Source organism: Halichoerus grypus, chromosome X (genome assembly GCF_964656455.1).
Source record: "Halichoerus grypus chromosome X, mHalGry1.hap1.1, whole genome shotgun sequence".
NCBI classification, from domain to species: Eukaryota; Metazoa; Chordata; class Mammalia; order Carnivora; family Phocidae; genus Halichoerus; species Halichoerus grypus.
The window spans coordinates 89498604-89524947 of record NC_135727.1 but is presented as its reverse complement, the minus strand read 5'-3'; the positions used below and the strand labels follow the sequence as shown (position 1 = coordinate 89524947).

Sequence of the window (26344 nt, the reverse complement as noted above, 5' to 3'; positions counted from 1 at the left end):
GTATAAACTTCCAGTTTTAAAATAAAAGTCAGGGAAATTGAAAGTACAGCACAGGGAATATGGTCAATAATACTATAATCATGTTTTGTGTTGACAAATGGTAACTACAATTATCATGGTGATCATTGTGTAATGTATAGAATTGTCAAATCACTATATTGTACCCCTGAAACTAAGATCATATTGTATGTCAACTATACTTGAATAATAAAAAAGAAAATAAAGAAGACTTAAAGTGACTTGGGTTAACACTGTATTTCTTCTTTAGTGCATCCCAGTGGGGCACTTGTCCACAGTGATTACCCTTAAAAGAAGATACTAAATTGCTTAGTTAACAAATATTTTTTAATCATTTATCAAAGAGGCAGGTATAGGGTAATGAATATGTGTTTGTCTCTGAAATCAGATTGCTTGAAATCCCAGTCCAATAACTTGCTAGCTGTGTGATCTCAGGCAAGTTATTAAACTTCTCTGTACTCCAAGTTTCTCTTCTGCAAAATGGGGATATTAACACCTCATTGTATTATTGTGAGTCTCAGAACAGCATCAAACATATAGTAAGCAATTGATAAATATTAACTATTATTAATGCTAATGACTGGAGATAGAGCACAATGGATATGGTCCATATAGTTATGGGTCTTGTATTCTTTTTGTTTTGTTTTATTTTTTTATTATACATTTTAGTTTTTTTATTTTTAGAATTTTAAAAATTATAATTAAAGTATAGTTGAAATATATTAGTTTTAGGTATATGACATAGTGATTCGATAATTACATACATCACAAAATGCTCACCACAATAAGTGTAGTTACCATCTGTCGCCATATAAAGTTATTACAATATTATTGACTATATTCCTTACACTTTACTTTTCATCCTTGTGACTGGAAGTTTTTACCCCTTAATCCCCTTTATCTGTTTCCCCCCACACACACAGCTACCAGTTCATTCTCTTTATTATTTATTTATTTATTATTTTTTATTATTATGTTCAATTAGCCAACATATAGTACATCATTAGTTTTTGATGTAGTGTTCAACGATTCATTAGTTGCATATAACACCGAGTGCTCATCACAACACATGCCCTCCTTAATACCCATCACCTGGTTACCCCACGCCCCCACCCACCTCACTTCTGTAACCCTCAGTTTGTTTCCCAGAGTCCAGAGTCTCTCATGGTTTGTCTCCCTCTCTGATTTCTTCCCATTCAGTTTTCCCTCCCTTCCCCTATGGTCCTCTGCGCTATTCCTTATATTCCACATATGAGTGAAACCATATGATAATTGTCTTTCTCTGCTTGACTTATTTCACTTAGCATAATACCCTCCAGTTCCATCCATGTTGATGCAAATGGTAGGTATTCATCTTTTCTGATGGCTGGGTAATAGTCCATTGTATATATGAAGTACATCTTTATTTATGAGTCTGTTTCTGTTTTTTTTTGTTTGTTCATTTGTTGTTTTTTATATTCCACATATAAGTGAAATCATAAGGTATTTGTCTTTCTCTGTAGGACTTACTTCACTTAGCATAATACTCTCTAGGTAAGGACCTTGCATTCCTGAATGAGGAGATAGGTTAAAAATTACAAATAGCAATAATTACTCTAAAGTAAATGTAAGGGGCTGAGATAGAGTATAAAGGAGTGGGAGGAGAATACTACTTTAGATAACATGGTCAGAGAAAGCCTCTCTGAAGAGGGGGCATTTAAGCTGAGAGTTGAAGCATCAGAAAAAAACAAGTAATTTAAAGAATGGAGGGAAGAATGTTCCAGGCAGTGGGAACATCATGTACAAAGATTCTGAAGAGAAGGATTTTATTATATTCAAAGCCCCAAAAGAAGACCATTATGGCTGGAATGTAGTGAACAAGAAAGAGTGGTATGAGATGAGGTTGATGATATAGGCAAGACTTTGTAGATCGCAGTAAGGAGTTTGGATATTAAGTTCTGTGGGAAACCACTAAAGCATGAGAGAAAGATGATATATATATTTTTTTTTTAAAGATTGATCTTGTATTGTATTCACATTAGAGAAGATCAAGATTGGAAAGGGGGAGAGCAGCTTGGAGGCTCTTGACGGTGGTCCAGATGAGAGACTGTGGTGGCAGTGGAGGTGAAGAGAAGTGGATGGATGTAAGGTATAATTTTAAGGTAGAATCAATAGGACTTGTTGAAGGATTGGATATGGGAAGGTAAGGTGATGGAAGAGAGTTTGAATCGAGGATGATACCCAGGTTTCTGGCTTGATTAACAAGTTTGATGTGGTACCAATTTTTGAAATGGGAGATATTGGAAGAACATCAGCTTTGGTAAGCATTGTGAACATACTGAGTTTGAGTTGTCTATCAGACATCCAAGCGGAGATGTGTCGTAGTCATTTGGATTTATGAATCTGGAGTTCAGGGCCAGCTTTTAGATGATATTTAAAGTCGTGGCTCTGGATGAGATAACCTAGGGAGATTGAAAAGAGAAGAGGGCCTGGGATCATGTGAATATTCCACTTTTAATGTAGAAGCTGTGAGATACTAAAAGGAGAATGGGCTGATAGTAAAGGCAGGGATGTAGTTTAGTGGTAGAGTAGCTAGCTGCTGTGTATGCAGCAAGTCCTGGATTTTATCTTGGTATCTCCATTTACTCTTTGCATCTTCAGAGGATAGGGCAGGGCTATTAATTCTTCAAGTCTTTTGTCAATTACTCATATATAGTTTTTCTAGCTCCTGGAACAAAGCAGGTGCTCTGTAACTGTTGGATGAATGAATGGATGAATGAATGAATGAGTGAGTGAATGAGTGAGTGAAATGAATGAGAATATCTAGTTGTAATACCTGCTTTGCCACAATGCAGGTTTGTGATATTGGGCAGTTAGCAAGCTACAATTTTGTTATCTGTAAAATGGCACTAATAAAAGTACCTATCTTTTTGGACAGGATTTAAAAGAATAAAAATTTATAGCATTTAGCACAGAGCTAGTGGTAAATTAATGTTAGCTACTATTAGCTCTACTGCACTTTGGGTGCTTATCCATAAAATAGGGGCAATAATTTCTGCCCTGATTCCCTCACAAGGTCATTTGTGAAGCCAGCAGGAGTTAACATTTGACTCTACAGAGGGTTGTTAATGTTAATGTTTTAATTGGTCTGAATCTGCATTATGCAGCCACTCTCGTCCCCATCCTCCGGCAGGATTATTTAAATAAAAACGCCTCTTTAAATTGACCCAGTACTCGGCTGGTCAGCCCTGCCGGGTTCAGCCAATTGTACTCGAAACCACGCCCCAATGCGAAGTCTATTAGCCGCCCAGTTCAATTTAAAAATACCCAGCTCCGCCCCTCCGTGCTAGGGGCGCACACGCCCCAACGGTGCCCGCTGATTGGCCCCTGCTGGCCAATCTCCACTGCGCTTCCTCCTGGGGCTGTAATTTTCAAAATTCGCTACTGGGCAGATTGGAGCGAGCCCAGGCCAGGTTGAGAAGGACACAGGTCGCTACAACGCGGAGCTCCGTTCATTTCCCGGGCCTCTCCTGGTCTAGGAGTGCGTCCATGATCTTCATGTTCTGCCCTCAATCTCGGTGTGAGGTAGGCGCCTTTGGGCTTATACGGCCCGCTCGGATGCCCGGCCCTGTCGCAAGCGGGTTGATGCCTGAGCACTACTCCAGCCCCTTGTGAACACGCTGTCTTCTCTCGCCGGCAAGCAAGGCATCCCTGCCGTGAAACCTTTGTTTTGTTCTGCTGTCAGTCAGCAGTTTGTGCGAAGTTGGGCAGGGAATGTGTTTTAGAGGGTGAGATGGCAAAAGAAATGAGACTGTGTCCTAGCTTTCAGATAGAGCGACCAGTACACATGCCTGAATCAGAGTACATTTACAAAACGTCTTTTCACAAGTGGAAGTGTGGAGGATCAATTTCATCCACAGGACGTATTTAAGTCAGAGAGTGCTACTTGCGGGATGTCTTTGAATTACAGGTTGGAGGATATGAAAAAGGATGGAAACGTGTGCTCTCTCCTTTGTTACCGCTTTTATCTCCACTGGCTCTCTTCTATCCCATGCTCCAACTGCTGCAGCTCTGGGCTTTCCCACTTCTCTGTGCTTTGGTCCACTTAGGATCCTAGAATGTCAGAGGCCAAAGGACCCTAGAACAGTGCTTTTTAAACTTTGAAGTGCATACAAAGCACCTGGGGGATATTGTTAACTTGCACTTTCAGATTTGGTAGGTCTAGCCTGGGGCCTGGGATTTTAAATTGCTAACAAGCTCCCAGGTGATGCTAATGTTGCTGATCTGTTGACCATGGTTTGACTAGCTAGGAGGCTCTGGTCCCATGGCCTCATTTTCTTAGGTGGGGAAACAAAGGCCTAGAGAGGGAAAAGGGACTTGCCTAGCATCATCCAGCCAGCCAGGGGCAGAGTCAGAGAGCCTAGGCATCCTTCCCAGACCAGTGCTGCTTTCATGGACAGCGTGCTGCATTCTCTCCCCAGTGTCTTGCTGTCTGTAACCTGCTTTTAGATATAAAATGAAGTTGCTGTTGTTTCCTGTAGACTGTCTTGATCTACAGTCTTGGAGTCTCAGCAACAGGGCTTCTAAATGAGCCAACTTGCCCCCGTTTGGGTTTTAGCACCGGTCCTGGGATGCGCAATGGAGTCTCCCACACTTATCAGTGTATATGTACGGAAGATGGAAAGTCTGGAAAGTGGAAAGGATTCTAATTTTCTCGTCCAAGTAAGGCCCCGTTCTGTAGGTGGTAGAAGTCAATAATGTTCTGCTGAATGTCCCTTAATGAAAGCTTGTTTTTAGTGGAGTCAATCCCCTCCCCCTTCCTAATGGCAGAGAAACTAGTTACTTAAGTCACTGTGTGTGTCCCCCAAAACAAGTGATTAGTGTCCAGGATAATGAAGGTGGTGTATAAATATCATCTGGATAACCTTATTCTCTCTGAGGTTTAGTTACCCTGTGATGTCATCAGCTGGAAGTTTTCTAGCCTGTTGAGTTCAGTCTATTTTTTCTTTCCCCTTGAAAGATAAAAGTTTCAGGACATGAGTCTTTGGTCATCCATAAAAAAATTGTCCGAGGTGTGAATAATAACAGCAGAGTAAGTGGTTTTCATACAGTGCATTTAAGGGTGGGTGCACCCAATTTGGCTTTATTGCTGCTCGGCTGAGTTTTGAAAGATGAGATGGAAAATAGGTTTGGATTTGGGGGAAGAGAGGGAAAGTAAGATGCACCACTTATTTTGAGGGCCTACCATGGGTTAGGTTTCACACATACAAATTTACTTTGGAGTCATATGTTGCTTCTGCAAGTAAATGGTGGGATACCTCTATTGCAAATGAGAAAATTAAGCCTCAAAGATGTTAAGTTGTCTGGTTTAGAAACCCAGTTGCTTCTTAAAAAAAATACCTGCTCATTCTGTCTCCTTACACTACCACAGTACAGCCTTTCGATTTGGACCATGGACTGTTTTGGAGTGCTTTTGAGTATGATTGGAGAGACTTCATGGTATTTTAGAAAGAGCTGGGTGACCTATACTGCTCCGTAGTTTGTCCTGTGTAGTAAGTCACTTAGCACACCGAGGCCTCTAAAATGGGAAGAATTGTATTTGTACTGTGTACCCCCACAGTTTTGTTGTGAGGATCAACTGAGGTAATAAATGTGAAGGCACATACTTGTACTGACTTTTCCTGACTGACAAAATGTTTAATACTTCTTCATCCAAAATCAGCCTTTCTCCTTTCTTAAACCTTCCCCTCAAGCTGCAGTCTTCTCTGCTTCCCTTTCTTACCAGCCTGCCTCCAGCCTAGCATTCAGCCCCTTTCTAACTCCTCCCCAATACATTTTTTATACTCTACACTCCAGGCAACTTGGGTGTCCCTGCATCTGCCATGCTCGACGTGTTCAAGTCTCTGCCTGGGCTCAGGCTTTCTTTGCCGGGAAAGCTCCCCAGTCTACTTGGGAACCTCTTTGTCATTTAAATCTAGATTATATATGACCTCCGCTATGAAGCCTTCTCCCACCCCTTTCCCTGACAAGATTATCGACTTTGCATTGTGTTTCTGTAGTTCTTTGTATTTACTTTTATTAAATCATTTGCCACATTTTTATGTTAACATTTAGAGCTGTGCTTGTGAATACTTATAGGATAAGATGCATAATTTATTTGCATTAATATCTCCATTGCTGGAAATATTTGGTACAGAATGGTAAGCTTGTTGCATTGCCTGTAGGGTCTCGCTTCCAGGAGCCTGTTCTTTGTCAAATGCATTTGAATTTGGAGATTGAATGTGGGTGAGGTTGGAAGGGCAGTTGCATCTGAGTGGGAAGGGCCTCTTGTATATCCAAAAACAGATTCCTCCTAATAATGCATTTGCTCGTAAGACACGTAAGTATATCCTAACTATTGAGGACTCACAAGAAAGAACCATAAAGAACATAGAATGGGGTCTCCCACCAAGATGGGACAAAGATAGGACTCTCTCAAGGGCTGTAATGATGGTTAAATTTTTATGTCAAGTGATTTTCAATAAGTTAGTTCCTTCTATTGTTATCTCATCTTTTGATTTTTTTTTTTCCCCTACCAAGTGTCTCTGGAACTGGATTATGGTTTCTTTTGGTTGAATGCAGTCTTTGAATACTCTGGCCTATCATGCATATATGTGTGTGCAGTGTGTTCTTGCATCTTCTCTGTAGCATCATTGTAATTGCTGTGCCAGGACCCTGTGCCTTTTAAAGAACCTTAACTCTTCCAGCTGGCTTCTATACTATATGATCTGCATGTTCTTGATCGTTTTTAATGCAAAACACTCATGTGACTTGTTCCTAGTGTTCCCAGGCCTAAACTAGGAGGTAGGCTACAGTTCTAGTGCCCACAGAGGATGACAGGCACTGTGCTGGGCTTTTTATATAGAGTATCTTGTTTAATTGGAACAGTGCCCTGCAGAGGTAGGTATACTTATCTCCATTTTACAGATGAGATAACTGAAGCCCAGGGAGTTTGTCACTTGCCTAAAGCTAATTGTGGTAGAACTAAGATTTAAACACAGGTCTGCCTAACTCAAAGTATATTTTCTTCTAGAGATGCTATAGAGAGACTGGGTATTCTCAGGGGTTTTCGGAGAATTCTGCAAAGTGTCTGGTGAATGGTGTTTGAAAGAGTCCCTTTCTGATTGCAGCCCTCTCTTGGATAGACACTGCTGGACCTGTGAGAGATGCCGCCGCCTCTACCATCCCGAAGCTCCAAACCTGACACTAAGAAATCGCAGTCGAGCAAAATTGTGCCCAGTGATCATGGCCAATCTGAAAAGGTTAGAGCAAGCTGTCTCTCCCAACAGTGTCTCGAGTAGCTTCTTTCTGTGTTGGCTCAGTCCCTATCCTCACCCCTAAATCTTTCTGAATATGTGTTGTTTAATCTGAGAAATTGGGAAGGAGTGGTAGCGCTTGTAGTTTAAGAAGACCAGCAAATTAGAACTTGGATTCTAAGTGTGAACTCTCCTTTCCCATAAATGCATAGCTGAAATGAAGGGTGTCCTTCACAACCTTCAGAAGCAAATAATACTCAGCCCTTGTTAATGACCACGTCTATACTCTTAGTGTCTGGGAGATGTTCAAAGTACCTTGCTGGGAGGCTGCTTAGTGCATCCTGGGGGAGACTATGAAGCTAATCTTCAACAAATGTATTATCATGGCTTTTTATAGCTATTAAATTTGAAGACGGTGTCCATTTTGACCTTGTGGATAGTTTGACACTGTCATTCCGACCCTGGGATGTTCTTTGTTCATCACCATACATATTTTAACCAGAGTTTTACTAATACTGATGAATTGTCATTAAGGGAGTATTTCCTGGAGCAAACATCATTAGGCCAATTTTATTTCCTTGATTGGTTTTCTCTCAGCATAGATAAACATTTTCTAATCATTTTCATTTTTTTGTTTTACTAAAATGATTTTCATGGAGGGGCTAGATTTTTTTTATATTTAAATTTGCAAGAAAGATTTGATTCATCGATCAGATTTTTGTCTATATTGAATTTGCTGATTAGAGTTCTGCCATAATAAGTTTTCTTTTGTGGCAGTTATTTTTCCAAATCCAGCTTTCTGGGGGCACATTTTGTAAATCTAAGTTTTATTGAGGTCACTTTTATCTGTGAATTTTATTTGGGGCTGATTATTTCTACTGGTAATATTAAGTGGGAATTGGATAGCAGACTGACAGTTTATTTCTTAGCTAATTTGTGAGATTTGTGTAACCACCAAATATTTTTGCTAATTATTTCCACTAGGATTATTTACCATGAACTAGATAAAAGACTAATAGTTTACTGATTTCTTAGCTTAATCAATTAGAAAATAGAAGTAATTCTTCTTGGCTCTTTCAGGATTGCTCTGCTGTGCTAGATTGGTCTATTGTACTATGAATCCAATTCTCTAAACTTCTGGTCACTTACTGTGTCATGTACTAACTGTTCATGATGTAGATGAAGAACAGAGCAAATAGATGGTGTGACCCTAATGCTCTGCTTCACATTATACCAACTCTCTGATAAAAGTAGGGCAGGGTTCTCATTTCATAGAGGAAATTTAATACTTAGGAGACCTTCACCAAAGAAAAACTGTTAATGAGTAGAAGAGCACTACAGTGTGATTTAGCCTAACCTGTAGCCCCATAGAGATGGTGTCATTCACTTGGGAGATGGGTAAGGCATGCACAGATAAACAGTACTTAGAAAGAAAGCCCCTTTTGCTCCAAAATAGTCACCTCTCCTCCCATCTGCTACCTCTCCTTCATAGGCACTAACAATTAGAGGTTAATATGGATTACCAAACTCCTTTCTCAAAACACAGAATTTGGGCCACCCAGGCGCCTCTATACAGACTTTCAAAAATATGTATTCTCTTATTTGATCCTCAAATAAGGTAGGTTTTCATTCCAATTTTACTGATAAGCAAATTGAGGCTGAAAGAGTAAGCGATTTGTCCAAGGTCAACAGCTAGTAAAGAGGTGATCCTGGACCAATATCTAGGTATATGTGTTATTGTCCTTATTGGGACTATCTTAAATACTTAACATAAGAGATACTTAAATATTTGTTAAATTATTGAACTGATTTACTTGAGCGCATCCATATTAAAGGAATGACTGGGAATGGCAGGGTGGTGGTGGTTGTTAATCTTTGATCAGATAACCATAAAGATGAGAGAACTAAGAGGGAAAACTAGCTTTACCAAGCTATTTTGCTCATTCTAGGGGTTACACTGAAGGTCATCATCCTAGTTTTGTCCCCATGATCAATGATTACCTCCTTCAGGGACTCTCTAAGCAGCAGTGAGTGCCAAAATTTCCTTTTGTTGTAGTTTTTTGGGGTTTATTATATACATCTCCAGTTGCTTGGAGATTCTGGAGTTTGCCCTTGAGCCCCAAAGATGACCCGAAGTCCCTGAAAAGTGTTCATGATTGGATATACTCATTTACCTCTTTTACTTTTTTAGAGAGGGGAGAATTACCAAGCAAAGATCTCTTCATGTTCACCTAAGAGACGATGCAAAAAGAGATCAGCTTTTGAAGATCTCACCAATGTGAGTATGCTAGTCCAATCCCTTGCTGTGGTTTTGCATATGGCTGAGATAACCTCTTCCTTAAGGGATCTTTCTGGGTTACCAGACCCTGACCCTCTCTAGAATGTTGAGAGCCAATTATACTTGGAATCGATGATCCAATTTCAGAAGCTGCAGGAGCTCTTCTGCTGGCACATACCATCTGGATTAATTGGTTGAACTTTCTGGAACCAGCAGACAGAGTGATTATCAGATATGAAATTGTAGATAAATATAAGAGCTACGGGATCTTGCATTTAGATTAAGTCCAGACGTGGCTCAACTAGCTGCCTAGGCCTCGGAGGTGAGTATCCTGATGGGTTCATTGTAGTTCAAGGCAGTGTTTATCAATTCAAGCACTATGGGCATTTGGTGAAGTAGTTTTTCTTTTGTGTAGGACTGTCCTCAGCCACAACATCTCTGGCTCCTGGTGTTAAATTCCAGCAGCAACCCATTCATAGTGACAATCAAAAATGCCCCCTGATGTACAGAACCATTGGGGACCACTGTTCCATAGTCTGGTCTTCAACCGTGGAGATTGAGAAACTCAATTTTGATGAGAATTGTTGAGTTCACTCCCTTCTGATATTATTAAGATACCAGCAAAACCCAGAATTGATAGTTAACTGTTACTAATTGAACGTAGAATTGGGCAAGGTAATCTTTGGTCTTAGAGAATAATAACTGATGACTACTGAGGGCTTACCAGGTGCCTGGCACTATTCTAAGCACTTTTTCCTGATTTAACTCCCTTAGTCCTCATTTATTTCTATAACGTAGATACCATAATTATGTCTACAGATCAGGACTTGCCCAATGTTGCTTTCGAAGTGTTTCATCTAGGATACAGAGAACCCTGGTGAACTATTCCTGCCCTCCATAATAGAGTGTCCTTCTGTAGCTGCCAGAATACTTGTATCTACTAGATAATATTTTACCCCCTTGAGCAGGATTGGTTAAGCATTGGCAAAGTTCTCTCCTTTGGATCTCTGCTCTTTAGATGCTGCTGTGTGACCACCTCTGTACTAACATAGTCTCTTCCCCATACAGATTACAACATATATGATTAGGTTACAGCTTTCTGAATAATTTCAGATTTACTGTAGATTGGTTGAAAGAGACCCTTCCCACATAGACCTGTAAGGCTGGATTTGTTTCCTGACTTATTTAACTATGGATCTAGAAACTTGGCTGAAATAGGTAGCCACACAAATCGGAAGCAGATGCAGCTCATGGTAGTGTAGCTTCCCTTGGCCCCCAGAGTCCCTGATGGAAGAGCGGTGACGTTGTGCAAAGCAAGGTCTCACAGCATATGAGATAATTTCTTGCTATGTCTCAGTCCTTTTTTTTTTTTTCGTGAAGTTTATATTGCCATTCATAAAGAACAAACACAAACTAATAGGAAATACAGGCAGATATCATCCAGAGCCCTTCTGGTTCTCCAAATGAATGCAGTATCTGTTAGGCTACATCTATATCCAGAGTGGAAGTGAGAGAAGCAGGGCATCTCTGAGCAGTAGCTCTGCCTCTAGCTTTCCAAAACTCAGAAAGCCCAATTCCCTTTTGCATTCAAGTTTTGAAGATTCACTTTGGTAACCTTGAATGGTCTTTGGTGTTTTCCGGAGAAAGTTCCATCATTACAATGTGCCTAAGCCATTCCTAGGATTGGGCATTTCTGCAGATGTCTGAGCTCATCTATTTGAGGGTTGAGGGCTCCTTTCTCTCTGAATTTTGGGGATTCCCTATATGATTATTTGTTTCTTCCTGTCCGTATTCCTGTCAGTATACTAAGTCTCCATGTCCACACATCTGTTTTTTCCCTCAACATTCACCAGTGAGGTCCTGGCATGCCAAAAGATTTGATCTGTTTTAATTAACCTGCTGTGTTTTTCTTTTCCTTGCCTTTATCATTCCAGCATGGGAAAGACTTTTGGTCTGTAAGAGCTGGTCCTAAGCCAGTAGACAAGGAGATAGGGTCTATATCCACGTTTACCTAAATGATTTTGTGTCAGTAGGACACAATTTTCTTTCTTTTTTTTTTTTTTTTTTGATGAAACAGTTGTAAGGAAGTGCAGATTAAGGTCCCCTTGAGCTTAGATCTGAGAATATTTGTGCTTTGAACCTTCACATATGGCAAGTAGAGTTTCACTCTGGGTGTTGGGGTCTCCACCTCTCTCGTGCCAAGAATGCAGTTCTTTTCCAATTCTGAATCTCAGTTGCACATAGAGGGAGTTTGTAAAACTTTAGGTAAGAAGTTAAAATGAAAACAGTGCCAAACTATTTGAGGAGCAGAGGTGGATGGCTTGAGGGCCTAAGAACGAATTAATTCCCTGTTGGATTGCAGTTGCTTATTATGATCTGATGATACAAAAGCATGTTTTTTAAGTATTTCATTTAGAAATAATTTCAAGTTTACAAAAAGTTGCAAAAATAAAAAGTAATACAAATAATATGCATATACTCTTCACCTAGATTAACTTATAGTTAACATTTTATACCATTTGCTTACATATATCATGGCTTTTTACTCCTAAGTACTTCAGTGTATATTTCATCAGAGAAATTGTCTTTTTTAAAAAGATTTATTTTAGAGAGAGAGAGAAAGAGAGAGAGCGTGAGCAGGGGGAGGGGCAAAAGGAGAGGGAGAGAGAGAATCTCAAGCAGACTCCCCGCTGAGTGTGGACCCCAACATGGGGCTCCATCTCACGACCCTGAGATCATGACCTGAGCTGAAACTAAGAGTTGGACGCCCAACTGACTGAGCCACTCAGGCGCCCCAGAGAAATTTCTTTATATAACCACAGTACTGTTAACAACTTTATAAATTTACATTGATACAATATTTTTATGTAATCTATTATCCATATTCCAGTTTTTTCAGTTGACCTTATAAGGTCAATGTTATAAGTATTTTTACCTTCCAGTAAATGATCCAGTGTAGTATCATTTACTTGTCATTTCTCTAGCTGCTTTTATTTTTTTATTTTTTATTTTTTAGAGATTTTATTTATTTGACAGAGAGAGACAGTGAGAGAGGGAACACAAGCAGGGGGAGTGGGAGAGGGAGAAGCAGGCCTCCCGCCGAGCAGGGAGCCCGATGCGGGGCTTGATCCCAGGACCCTGAGATCATGACCCTAGCCGAAGGCAGTCGCTTAACCAACTGAGCCACCCAGGCGCCCCTCTCTAGCTGCTTTTAAAAAATATATATATGTATTTTTTAAATTTAAATTCAATTAATTAACATATAATGTATTATTAGTTTCAGAGTCTCTAGCTGCTTTTAATCTGGAACATTTCCATAGCCTTTCTTTGTTTTTCATTGACATTACCACTTTTGAAAAATACAGTGCCACCTAGACACCCTTTTATTTATATATTTAAAGATTTATTTCTTTATTTGAGAGAGAGAGAGAGAGAGAGCACGCACAAAGGGGGAGGGAGAAGCAGACTCCCTGCTGAGCAGGAAGCCGGACTTAGGACTCAATTCCAGGACCCTGAGATCATGACCTGAGCCGAAGGCAGATGCTTAACTGACTGAGACACCTAGGCACCCCTAGACACCCTTTTAAAAATAGGACATTCCTCATTTTGTGTTTGTCTGATGTTTCCATGTGACTAGACTGATGATACACATTGTTGGTTGGGATACTGTATAGGTGATACGCTGTCCTTAGGATATCACATCTGGAGGCACATGATGTCCATCTGTCCCTTATTGGTGATATTAAATTTTGATCACCCAGTCAAGATGTTATCTGGTTTCCCATTGTATAATTACTGTTTATTTTTTTTCCTCTTGCAGCTAGTAAGTGGTGTATGGGACACACTCTTAAGAGCCTGCAAATAATTTACTCTTCATCAAAATTTCCCCTAGATTTAGCATCCATTGATGATTTTTGTCTAAACCAAATCTTTATATGCACATATATGTGTATTTAAACATACATATACATATATCTGTATGCACAGATGCACACACGTATACATATACCCATATACTCAGATGTATATATACATAGACCTATTTAAGAAATCATGAATTTACACAGCTCCCATTCCAATACACAGGGTTTTTCCTTGCATTCCCCAACCCATATTTGTATGTTCTTCTTCTACAATGAGGACATCAACACATTTACTCAGTACTGTAACACATCTAAAAGGGTTTCAAAATTACTTCATCCATGCCACCATAATAAACCTGTTAAAAAGAGTTCCAGATTTGGGATGCCTGAGTGGCTTAGTCAGTTGGGCGTCTGCCTTTGGCTCAGGCCATGATCCCAGGATCCTGGGATCGAGTCCCACATCGGGCTCCTTGCTCAGCAGGGAGCCTGCTTCTTCCTCTGCCTGCAGCTCTCCCTGCTTGTGCACGCTCTCTCCCTCTCCCTCTCTGATAGATAGATAAATAAATAAATAAATAAATCTTAAAAAAAGAGTTCCAGATTTATTTGCAATATTCTCTGCCACCCCACAAACCCATCCTGACTGAGAATGTGTATGTTGAGGGTATATAGTCCAAAACTGTGTTTACTTGGATTAGTTGTTTCTTGTATTTTCTTCTGTTTTTCTTTTTCCCTTAGTGTGATTATGGTATCTATTTGGAATATAATTAGGTTCAGTTTGTTTCATTTTAAAGGCATAACTTTTAAATTTATTTTTACTGATATTATTCACAATCTCATGATCTCTTCTACTGTTTGGTAGAATTAGTCATGATTAGAGTTTATGGTGGAGCTCCCCAGAGCCCCATGTTAAATAAATATCCCTTCAGTGATGGGATAGATGTATGACAGGTAGTGTTGTGTTGTGTTAGAGGCCTACCCTGAAAAGCTAGTTGATCTTGGTATACCCAGGTATTAAAGCCAGTTATATTACATTTCCCACCCCCCCGCCGAATATCTTATGGAGTCAAAGTAGAATGTGATATTAACAAAATATCTTTTTGGGAATTTGCCAGCCAGTATACCTGACATGGAGATCAGAACTACATTCTGTGTATCTTGGAATCACTTAAGACTAGTATTTGGCTAATATGTAGCAGTACTACTATACTGCTAGCTTCCATTGTGATTGGTTGACACCAGTGCCACACTGATTGTGGGATGTTTTGATTATTACTCCTGGGAACACCCAAACAAGGTGTCCAAGATGGGGATGTGGGTCAGAACTTTCCTGTAAGCACTACCTATTAAGTCATTTGTGGTTCTCTACATTTCCTTGCTTCCTTCTTACCCCCGTGCCCTCCCCCCCCCATGTTTTTTGCAGGCTTCTCAAAGTCAACCTGCCCAGCTCAAGAAGGAAGCCAATAAGGAGTTTGTTAAAGATGTTTCCAAGAAGATAAAAGGGAACACAGCTGCTCTTGGGTTGGCCAAAAACAATGAGATGAATAAGGAAAGGTGAGTAAGAAGAGACTCAGATGGCAGTGTTTTTAGATGGTAAAGGACAGTATGTGACATCCTTTGACCTCCTTTTGTCCCCCATTGAGAACAGGTTTAGTGAGCCACAGTGGTGATTACCACATTAACCCTTGGGTGCCCAGCTGTGGTTGCTGACGTGTCATAGGCCTCTTCTCTCTCTTTCCATGGCCTGTGCATATTGAAAGAGCTGTTGTCATTGGGAAGTTTGCCAAAAGATCTTGTGCTCATCTTTTCTCTCTTTTAGTAATTCAGTCCCTGTTTGAGGTAGTCTGTGCTTAAGATTGTGGGGGCAACTTTTTAGGGGATACTCAGCAGCTGGCTGATAGCTTGCCAGTCTGCTTATCTCATTAGAAGCTTTTGGGAGAGGTTTGTTCCTTATTATTGGAGAGAAATTACTATCTCTCTAGGCCAAAAACCTATGTTTTCCAGATGTTACAGGGAACTGTTCACAGGTTCTGCAAGTAGGTATGAGTATTTTCATTTGGGTTAGAAAAAGGATTTGCCCCTAGGAAAACTTTTATTAGAAGAAGAGTTAGAGAGTGGAGTGAGTCCTTTCTATAGCCTCTCCTCATCCCGGGGGGAATTACTTTCAGGAAAGAAAAGAATAAATTAGCTAGATAGCTATAGTAGGCTTAAGCATGGGTTCCAAAGGGTAAGAGAAGAAGGTTGGGGAATTCCAGAAAATTAACATGTTAGGTCCACAGGACACTTTTCTAATTACCTAGCCAAAAGAAATCAAACGAGATTAGCATTTATCCCTACTTAGTTTCTTGCTGAGATGAAATTCCTGGGATTTCTGTGTGTATTTTGACTTTAATTCCCTGCATTATTTTCTCCTGACTTTCTTTTATAATTCTGACTTTAGCAGGGAAATCCTCACAAAATACCATGAACATTCTTGCCTTCATTCAGGGTTCAGTGGAATGGACCTTAATAATAGCACTAGAACAGTGGCTGACATTTATTGAGAGCTCACTGTAATTACACATTATTCTAAGTGGGCTTTTTTGCTAACAGCTTTATTGAGATATAATTTATATACCATACAATTCACCCATTTAATGTGTGTAGTTCACACATTATATACTGAAAGCTTTCAGTATATTTGAAGTTATGCAGCCATCATCACAATGAATTTTAGAACATTTTAGTGAATCCAAAAAACATAAAAAACGAACAAACAAAAAAACAAAACAAACCAGCCTGTATCTTTAGCTATCACCTCTCAATTCCCCCATCCTCCCCAGCTCTAGGCAATCACTAATCTACTTTCTGTTTCTATAGATTTGCCTGTTGTGGGCATTTCATATAAATGGAATTATACAATGTGTGATTTTATGTGTCTAGCTTCTTTCACTTCGTATAGTGTTTTCGAGGTTCATCCATATTGTTTCGGGTATCAGTATTTCATTCCTTTTTGTTGACCAGTAATATTCCATTGTATGAATATTCCGTACTTTCTTTATCCATTCTTCAGTTGATGGACATTTGGATTGTTTCGACCTTTTGGTTATTGTGAATGGTGTGGCTATGCACATTTGTGTACAAGTTTTTGTTTGAACACCTATTTTCAATTATTTTGTCTGTGTACCTAGGAATATAATTGTTGGGTCATATGGTAATTCTATGTTGAACTCAATGAGGAGCTGCCAAACTATATTCCATAGTGGTGGCACTATTTTACATTCCTACCAACACTGTATGAGGGTTTCCAATTTTCTACATCCTTGCCAACCCTTACTATTCTTTTTTTTTTTTTTATTATGGCCATTCTAATGGGTGTGAAGTGGTATCTCACTGTGCTTTAGATTTGCATTTATCTTTTTTTTTTTTTTGAAGATTTTATTTATTTATTTGACAGAACGCAAGCAGGGGGAGCAAGAGGGAAAGGGAGAAGCAGGCTCCCAGTTGAGCAGGGAGCCTGATGCGGAGCTTGATCCCAGGATCCTGGGATCATGACCTGAGCTGAAGGCAGACACTTAACAGACTGAGCCACCCAGGCACCCCTAGATTTGCATTTTTCTGATGACTAATGATGTTGAGCATCTTTCATGTGCTTATTGCCCACTTGCATACTTTTTTGGAGAAATGTCTACTCAGATCCTTTGCCCATTTAAAAAATTTAGTTGTTGAGCTTTTCATTAAGTTGTAAGAGTTCTTTATATTTTCTAGATTTAAGTCTCTGATCAGATATGTAATTTGCAAATATTTCATTTTTTCTGTGAGCTGTCTTTTCATTTTCTTGTTGGTATCCTTTGAGGCACAAAAGTTTTTAATTTTGATGAAGTCCAATTTATTTTTTCCTTTGTTGCTAATGCTTTTGGTGTGCTAAGAGACCATTGCCAAATCTGAGGTTACAAAGATTTAAGATTTTCTTTGCAGAGCTTTAAAGTTTTAGCTCTTAGGTTATTGATTCTTTTTGAGTTAATTTTTGTTGTTAGTATGTGTTAGGGGTCTAACTTCATTGTTTTGCATGTAGATATCCAGTTGTCCCAGCACTATTTGTTAAAAAGACTAATCTTCCTCCACCTAATTATCTTGGCATCCTTGTCAAAAATCAAATGACTATAAATGCAAGTGTTTATTTCTGAAGTCTCAATTTTATTCCATCAATCTACATGTCTGCCATTATGCCAGTACCACATTATCTTGATTGTTGTTGCTCTGTAGTGCATTTTGAAATTAGGAAGTGTGACTCCTCCTCCAACTTTGTTCCTCTTTTTCAAGATTGTTTTGGCTATTCTGGGTTCTTTGCAATTCCTTATAAATTTTAGAATCAGCTTGTCTGTTACCACTGGGATTCTTACAGAAGTTGTCTTGAACCTGTAAATCAATTTCGGGAGTATTACCATCTTAGTACTAAGTCCTCCAACCCACAAACATGGGATGTCTTTTCATTTATTTAGACCTTTAATTTCTTTCAACGTTTTTGTAGTTTTCAGAATATAAATTTTATACTTCTTTTGTTAAATTTATTTCTAAGCATTTTATTTTTCTTGATGCTGTTGTAAATGGATTTGTTTTCCTAATTTCATTTTCATACTGTTCATTGCAAGGATATAGAAATATATATATGATTTTGGTATATTGATCTTGTGTCACGGAACCTTGCTAAACTTGTGTATTAGTTCTAATAGTTTTGGTGTAGATTCCTAGGATTTTCTATATGTAAATCATGTCATCTGCTAATACACAGTTTTACTTCTTCCTTTTCAATCTGGAGGCCTTTTATTTAATTTTCTTTTTTTTTTTTTTGAAAAAAATTTTTTATTATGTTATGTTAATCACCATACATTACATCATTAGTTTTTGATGTAGTGTTCCATGATTCATTGTTTGTGTATAACACCCAGTGCTCCATGCAGAACGTGCCCTCTTTAATACCCATCACCAGGCTAACCCATCCCCCCACCCCCCTCCCCTCTAGAACCCTCAGTTTGTTTCTCAGAGTCCATCGTCTCTCATGGTTTGTCTCCCCCTCCAATATCCTCCCCTTCATTTTTCCCTTCCTGCTATCTTTTTTTTTTTTTTTAATGTATAATGTATTATTTGTTTCAGAGGTACAGGTCTGTGATTTAACAGTCTTACACAATTCACAGCACTCACCATAGCACATACCCTCCCCAATGTCTATCACCCAGCCACCCCATCCCTCCCACCCCCCACCACTCCAGCAACCCTCAGTTTGTTTCCTGAGATTAAGAATTCCTCATGTCAGTGAGGTCATATGATACATGTCTTTCTCTGCTTGACTTATTTCGCTCAGCATAATACCTTCCAGTTCCATCCACGTCGTTGCAAATAGCAAGATTTCATTCCTTTTGATGGCTGCATAATATTCCATTGTATATATATATATACCACATCTTCTTTATCCATTCGTGTGTCGATGGCCATCTTGGCTCCTTCCATAGTTTGGCTATTGTGGACATTGCTGCCATAAGCATCGGGATGCACGTACCCCTTCGGATCCCTACATTTGTATCTTTGGGGTAAATACCCAGGAGTGCAATTGCTGGGTTGTATGGTAGCTCTATTTTCAACTTTTTGAGGAACCTCCATACTGTTTTCCAGAGTGGCTGCACCAGCTTGCATTCCCATCAACAGTGTAGGAGGGTTCCCCTTTCTCCGCATCCCCGCCAACATCTGTTGTTTCCTGACTTGTTAGCCATTCTGACTGGTGTGAGGTGTTACCTCATTGAGGTTTTGATTTGGATTTCCCTGATGCCGAGCGATGTTGAGCACTTTTTCATGTGTCTCTTGGCCATTTGGATGTCTTCTTTGGAAAAATGTCTGTTCGTGTCTTCTGCCCGTTTCTTGATTGGATCATTTGTTCTTTGGGTGTTGAGTTTCATAAGTTCTTTATAGATTTTGGATACTAGCCCTTCATCTGATATGTCATTTGCAAATATCTTCTCCCATTCTGTGGGTTGTCTTTTGGTTTTGTTGACTGTTTCTTTTGCTGTGCAAAAGCTTTATATCTTGATGAAGTCCCAATAGTTCATTTTTGCCCTTGCTTCCCTTGCCTTTGGCAATGTTTCTAGGAAAAAGTTGCTGTGGCTGAGGTCGAAGAGGTTGCTGCCTGTGTTCTCTTTTAGGATTTTGATGGACTCTGTCTCACATTTAGGTCTTTCAACCATTTTGAGTCTATTTTTGTGTGTGGTGTAAGGAAATGGTCCAGTTTCATTCTCCTGCATGTGGCTGTCCAATTTTCCCAACACCATTTGTTGAAGAGACTGTCTTTTTTCCATTGGACATTCTTTCCTGTTTTGTCAAAGATGAGTTGACCATAGAATTGAGGGTCCATTTCTGAGCTCTCTATTCTGTTCCATTGATCTATGTGTCTGTTTTCGTGCCAGTACCATACTGTCTTGATGATGACAGCTTTGTAATAGAGATTGAAGTCCAGATGTGATGCCACTGGCTTTGCTTTTCTTTTTCAACATTCCTCTGGCTATTCGGGGTCTTTTCTGGTTCCATACAAATTTTAGGATTATTTGTTCCATTTCTTTGAAAAAAGTGGATGGTATTTTGATAGGGATTGCATTGAATGTGTAGATTGCTCTGGGTAGCATTGACATCTTCACAATATTTGTTCTTCCAATCCATGAGCATGGAACATTTTTCCATTTCTTTGTGTCTTCCTCAATTTCTTTCATGAGTATTTTATAGTTTTGTGAGTACAGATCCTTTGCCTCTTTGGTTAGGTTTATTGCTAGGTATCTTATGGTTTTGGGTGCAGTTGTAAATGGGATCGACTCCTTAATTTCTCTTTCTTCTGTCTTGGTGTTGGTGTATAGGAATGCCACTGACTTCTGTGCATTGATTTTATATCCTGCCACTTTACTGAATTCCTGTATGAGTTCTAGCAGTTTTGGGGTGGAGTCCTTTGGGTTTTCCACATAAAGTATCTTATCATCTGCAAAGAGTGAGAGTTTGACTTCTTCTTTGCCGATTTGGATGCCTTTTATTTCTTTTTGTTGTCTGATTGCTGTGGCTAGGACTTCTAATACTATGTTGAATAGTAGTGGTGATAGTGGACATCCCTGCCATGTTCCTGACCTTAGGGGGAAAGCTCTCAGTTTTTCACCATTGAGAATGATATTTGCTCTGGGTTTTTCATAGATGGCTTTTATGATATTGAGGTCTGTACCCTCTGTCCCTATCCTCTGAAGAGTTTTGATCAAGAAAGGATGCTGTACTTTGTCAAATTCTGCATCTATTGAGAGGATCATATGGTTCTTGTTCTTTCTTTTATTAATGTATTGTATCACATTGATTGATTTGCGGATGTTGAACCAACCTTGCAGCCCAGGAATAAATCCCACTTGGTCGTGTGGTGAATAATCCTTTTAATGTACTGTTGGATCCTATTGACTAGTATTTTGGTGAGAATTTTTGCATCCACGTTCATCAAGGATATTGGTCTGTAATTCTCCTTTTTGATGGGGTCTTTTTCTGGTTTTGGGATCAAGGTAATGGTGGCCTCCTAAAACGAGTTTGGAAGTTTTCCTTCCATTTCTATGTTTTGGAACAGTTTCAGAAGAATAGGTATTAATTCTTCTTTATTTTTTATTTTTATTTTTTTAAAGATTTTTTATTTATTTATTTGAGAGAGAGAGAATGAGAGAGAGCAAGCACATGAGAGGGGGGAGGGTCAGAGGGAGAAGCAGACTCCCTGCTGAGCAGGGAGCCCGATGCGGGACTCGATCCAGGGACTCCAGGATCATGACCTGAGCCGAAGGCAGTCGCTTAACCAACTGAGCCACCCAGGCGCCCTAATTCTTCTTTAAATGTTTGGTAGAATTCCCCTGGGAAGCCATCTGGCCCTGGGCTTTTGTTTGTCGGGAGATTTTTGATTACTGCTTCAATTTCCTTAGTGGTTATAGGTCTGTTCAGGTTTTCTATTTCTTCCGGGTTCAGTTTTGGTAGTTGATATATCTCTAGGAATGCATCCATTTCTTCCAGATTATCTGATTTGCTGGCATGGTAGTTGCTCATAATGTTTTCTTATAATTGTTTGTATTTCTTTGGTGTTGGTTGTGATCTCTCCTCTTCCATTCATGATTTTATTTATTTGGGTCATTTCTCTTTTCTTTTTGATAAGTCTGGCCAGGGGTTTACCAATCTTGTTAATTCTTTCAAAGAACCAGCTCCTAGTTTCGTTGATCTGTTCTACTGTTCTTTTGGTTTCTATTTCATTGATTTCTGCTCTGATCTTTATTATTTCTCTTCTCCTGCTGGGTTTAGGCTTCATTTGCTGTTCTTTCTCCAGCTCCTGTAGGTGTAGGATTAGGTTGTGTATTTGAGACCTTTCTTGTTTCTTGAGAAAGGCTTGTATTGCTATATACTTTCCTCTTAGGACCGCCTTTGCTGCATCCCAAAGATTTTGAACAGTTGTATTTTCATTTTCATTTGTTTCCGTGAATTATTTTTTAATTCTTCTTTAATTTCCTGGTTGACCCATTCATTCTTTAGTAGGATGCTCTTTAGCCTCCATGTATTTGAGTTCTTTCCGACTTTCCTCTTGTGATTGAATTCTAGTTTCAAAGCACTGTGGTCTGAAAATATGCAGGGAATGATCCCAGTCTTTTGGTACTGGTTGAGACCTGATTTGTGACCTAGGATGTGATCTATTCTAGAGAATGTTCCATGGGCACTAGAGAAGAATGTGTGTTCTGTTGCTTTGGGATGGAATGTTCTGAATATATCTGTGAAGTCCATTTGGTCCAGTGTGTCATTTAAAGTCTTTATTTCCTTGTTGATCTTTTGCTTAGATGATCTGTCCATTTCAGTGAGGGGGGTGTTAAAGTCCCCCACTATTATTGTATTGTTGTCAATGTGTTTCTTTGCTTTTGTTCTTAATTGGCTTATATAATTGGCTGCTCCCATGTTAGGGGCATAGATATTTACAATTGTTAGATCTTCTTGTTGGATAGACCCTTTAAGTATGATATAGTGTCCTTCCTCATCTCTTATTATAGTCTTGGGTTTAAAATCTAATTTGTCTGATATAAGGATTGCCACCCCAGCTTTCTTTTGGTGTCCATTAGCATGGTAAATGGTTTTCTACCCCCTCACTTTCAATCTGGGGGTGTCTTTGGGTCTAAAATGAGTCTCTTGCAGACAGCATATCGATGGGTCTTGTTTTTTTTATCCAGTCTGATACCCTGTGTCTTTTGATTGGGGCATTTAACCCATTTACATTCAGGGTAACTATTGAAAGATATGAATTTAGTGCCATTGTACTGCCTGTAAGGTGACTGTTACTGTATATTGTCTCTGTTCTTTTCTGGTCTATGTTACTTTTAGGCTCTCTCTTTGCTTAGAGGACCCCTTTCAATATTTCTTGTAGGGCTGGTTTTGTGTTTGCAAATTCCTTTAGTTTTTTTTGCCCTGGAAACTTTTTATCTCTGCTTCTATTTTCAGTGACAGCCTAGCTGGATATAGTATTCTTGGCTGCATATTTTTCTCATCTAGTGCTCTGAATATATCATACCAGTCCTTTCTGGCCTACCAGGTCTCTATGGATAGGTCTGTTGCCAATCTAATGTTTCTGTCATTGTAGGTTACAGATCTCTTGTCCCGAGCTGCTTTCAGGATTTTCTCTTTGTCTCTGAGACTCGTAAGTTTTACTATTAGATGTCAGGGTGTTGACCTATTTTTATTGATTTTGAGGGGGTTTCTCTGTGCCTCCTGGATTTTGATGCCTGTTTCCTTCCCCAAATTAGGGAAGTTCTCTGCTATAATTTGCTCCAATATACCTTCTGCCTCTCTCTCTCTCTCTTTCTTCTTCTTCTGGGATCCCAGTTATTCTAATATTGTTTCATCTTATGGTATCACTGATCTCTCAAATTCTGCCCTCGTGTTCCAGTAGTTGTTTATCTCTTTTTTTCTCAGCTTCTTTATTCTTCATCATTTGGTCTTCTATATCACTAATTCTCTCTTCTGCCTAATTTATCCTAGCATTTAGAGCCTCCATTTTTGATTGCACCTCATTGATAGCCTTTTTGATTTCTACTTGGTTAGATTTTAGTTCTTTTACTTCTCCAGAAAGGGTTTCTCTAATATCTTCCATGCTTTTTCAAGCCCAGTTAGTATCTTTAAAATCGTCATTCTGAACTCTAGTTCCGACATCTTACTAATGTCCATATTGATTAGGTCCCTGGCAGTAGGTACTGCCTCTTGTTCTTTTTTTTGAGGTGAATTTTTCCATCTTGTCATTTTGTCCAGAGGAGAATAGATGAATGAGAGAACAAAATGCTAACAGGGTAACAGCAACCCTAGAAAAATATACACTAAACAAATCAGAAGAGACCTTCCAGAAAGTGGTCGCTTTTCTGTTCAGAGAGTTGCTGCTATTCTTTTCTTCTATCTCCTATTGAGTTCGTAGGTGTTCAGAGTGGTTTGATCCCTATCTAGCTGAATTCTTGGGACCAGACGAAATTTAGGTCTCCTACTCCTCTGCCATCTTGCTCCTCCTTATTTAATTTTCTTGCCTAGTTTGCCCTGGCTAGAACCTCTAGTACTATGTTGAATAGAAGTGTCAAGAGTTGGACATCCTTGGGCGCCTGGGTGGCTCAGTTGGTTAAGCGACTGCCTTCGGCTCAGGTCATGATCCCAGGGTCCTGGGATCGAGTCCCGCATCGGGCTCCCTGCTCCGTGGGGAGCCTGCTTCTCCCTCTCCCACTCCCCCTGCTTGTGTTCCCTCTCTCGCTGTGTCTCTCTCTGTCAAATAAATGAATAAAATCTTTAAAAAAAAAAAAAAAAGAGTTGGACATCCTTGTCTTCTAAAAATTGGGTGACCAACTTATTCTGGTTTTCCTAAGATTTGCCCAGTTTTAATACTGAGAGTCTTGCATCCCAGGAACCCTCTCAGTCACAGACAAAGACAACTGGTCACTCTATCAAGGAAGCCTACTATGATCACCCCAGACCTATGGTATCATAGATACTCAATACCTTTACTAATGTTTCTTTCTTTTTTTTAAAGATTTTATTTATTTATTTGACAGAGAGAAAGAGCACATGAAGGGGGAGTGATAGTCAGAGGGAGAGGGAGAAGCAGGGTCCCCGCTGAATAGGGAGCCCAGTGTGGGGCTCGATTCCAGGACCTGGGGATCATGACCTGAGCTGAAGGCAGACGCTTAACCAACTGAGCCACCCAGATGCCCAATTTCCTATACTAATGTTTCTTAAGAGATGGATTTGGAGAGGCAGACAGGAGCCAGATCACCAGGGCCTTGCATATCATGGCAGAGTTTGGAATTTATTCAGAGAATAGAGGGGTTTTGTCCTGAAACATCAACAATGCTATATGAGTTATATACTGCTACACTACAAATTTCCCACCCTCTAAAGAAGAATTAGATATCCTTGTCTTTTCCCTGATCTTAGGGGGTAAGCATCAGTCTCTCACCATTAAGTGTGATGTTAGCTTTGGGTTTTTGATAGATGCCCTTTATCAAGTTGAGGAATCTCCTTTCTATTCTTAGTCTGTTGAGTCCTTTATCATGAAACGGTGTTGTATTTTGTCAAATGATTTTTCTGGATCTATTGAGATGATCATGTGGCTTTGTTTTTTATTCCATTAATATGGCTTGATACATGAATTGATTTTTGGATGTTAAACTAATCTTGTATTCCTGGGACAAATCCCACTTGGTCATGGTGTATAATACTTTTATGTGTTGCCGGATTTGGTTTGCTAGTGTTTGTGGGGGATTTTTGCACCTATATTTTTAAGAGATACCAGACTATAATTTTCTTGTGATATCTTTGTTTTTGGTATCGAGTAATACTGGCTTCATAGAATGAGTTGGTAACTGTTCTCATATCTTCTATTTCTTGGGGTTGTTTATGGGGAACTGGTATTAATTCTTCTTTAGATGTTTGGTAGAATTCTACAGCAAAACCATCTGGGCCTGGACTTTTCTTTGTGGGTAGTTTTTATATTAATTCAATGTTTTTGGTTGTTATAGGTCTACTCAGATTTTCTGTTTTCTTTTTAAGTCAGTTTTGGTAGTTTGTGGCTTCTTAGGAATTTGTCCATTTCATCTAAGTTACCTGATTTATTGGCATACAGTTAGTTTTGAACTATTCTTTGTTTTACATGTTTTTATTGCATATTAAGTGATCAAATTTTCACAACAACCCTATAAAGAGGTAATATGACCCCCATTGTATCGGTGAAAAAAGTGAAGCACAGACAGTTAACTAGCCCAAGGTCACCCAGCCAGTAGGTGGAGGAGCCAGGATTTGAATCCAGGCAGGTTAGCTCTAGAAGGCATACTCTTTATCATAACTAGATTATCTGGAGACTACCTTTAAAAGTTCTCATCAGGAGGGACCTGGAATCTATCTGGCCATGTGGAACCTCTCCAGGTACTTCCTTTTTTTTTTTTAAAACAATACAGTGGTTTTTAAATTATATTCATAGAGTTGTACAGCCATCACTACTATCTAATTTTAGAACTTTTCAACACCCCCCAAAAAACTTGAACCAATTAGTAGTCCCTTTCTTTTCCCAGCCCCTCCCCTTTTACCCCCCCCTTCCCTGCCCCTTTCCAGCCACAGGCAACTACCAATCTACTTTCTTTTGTGGATACACCTCTATGGGTATGTCTATTCTGGACATTTCATATAAATGGAATCATATGATATCTAGTTTTGGGGGCATTTACTCTTGTTCAGACTGATGATTGTATTTGCCTTCAATTCTCTCTTCTGATTTCGAGTCCTCCAGTGATTTGGTCACACTAGGTTAGTTACTAATTGGACGTGAAATCCTGTTCAAAACAAAGCTTTGAATCTGACCCATGTGAACAAATGTTTATTGT

General features: G+C 39.4%; 1 protein-coding gene across 7 annotated transcripts in view; it reads left to right on the top strand.

The window, feature by feature from the left end:
- CCNB3 (cyclin B3) overlaps positions 1-26344 on the top strand; it is a 63206-nt gene that overhangs the window by 6626 nt on the left and 30236 nt on the right. For 5 of the 7 annotated variants that reach the window (XM_078065499.1, XM_078065503.1, XM_078065504.1 and 2 more), the window contains 3 exons: positions 7167-7298; positions 9484-9570; positions 14854-14984. In XM_078065499.1, the coding sequence (XP_077921625.1) occupies positions 7203-7298; positions 9484-9570; positions 14854-14984 (314 nt within the window). In that variant the 5' untranslated portion in view covers positions 7167-7202. Of the gene's footprint in view, positions 1-3466; positions 3583-7166; positions 7299-9483; positions 9571-14853; positions 14985-26344 lie in introns of those variants that run through there. The other 2 variants (XM_078065500.1, XM_078065502.1) reach the window with 2 other exon arrangements.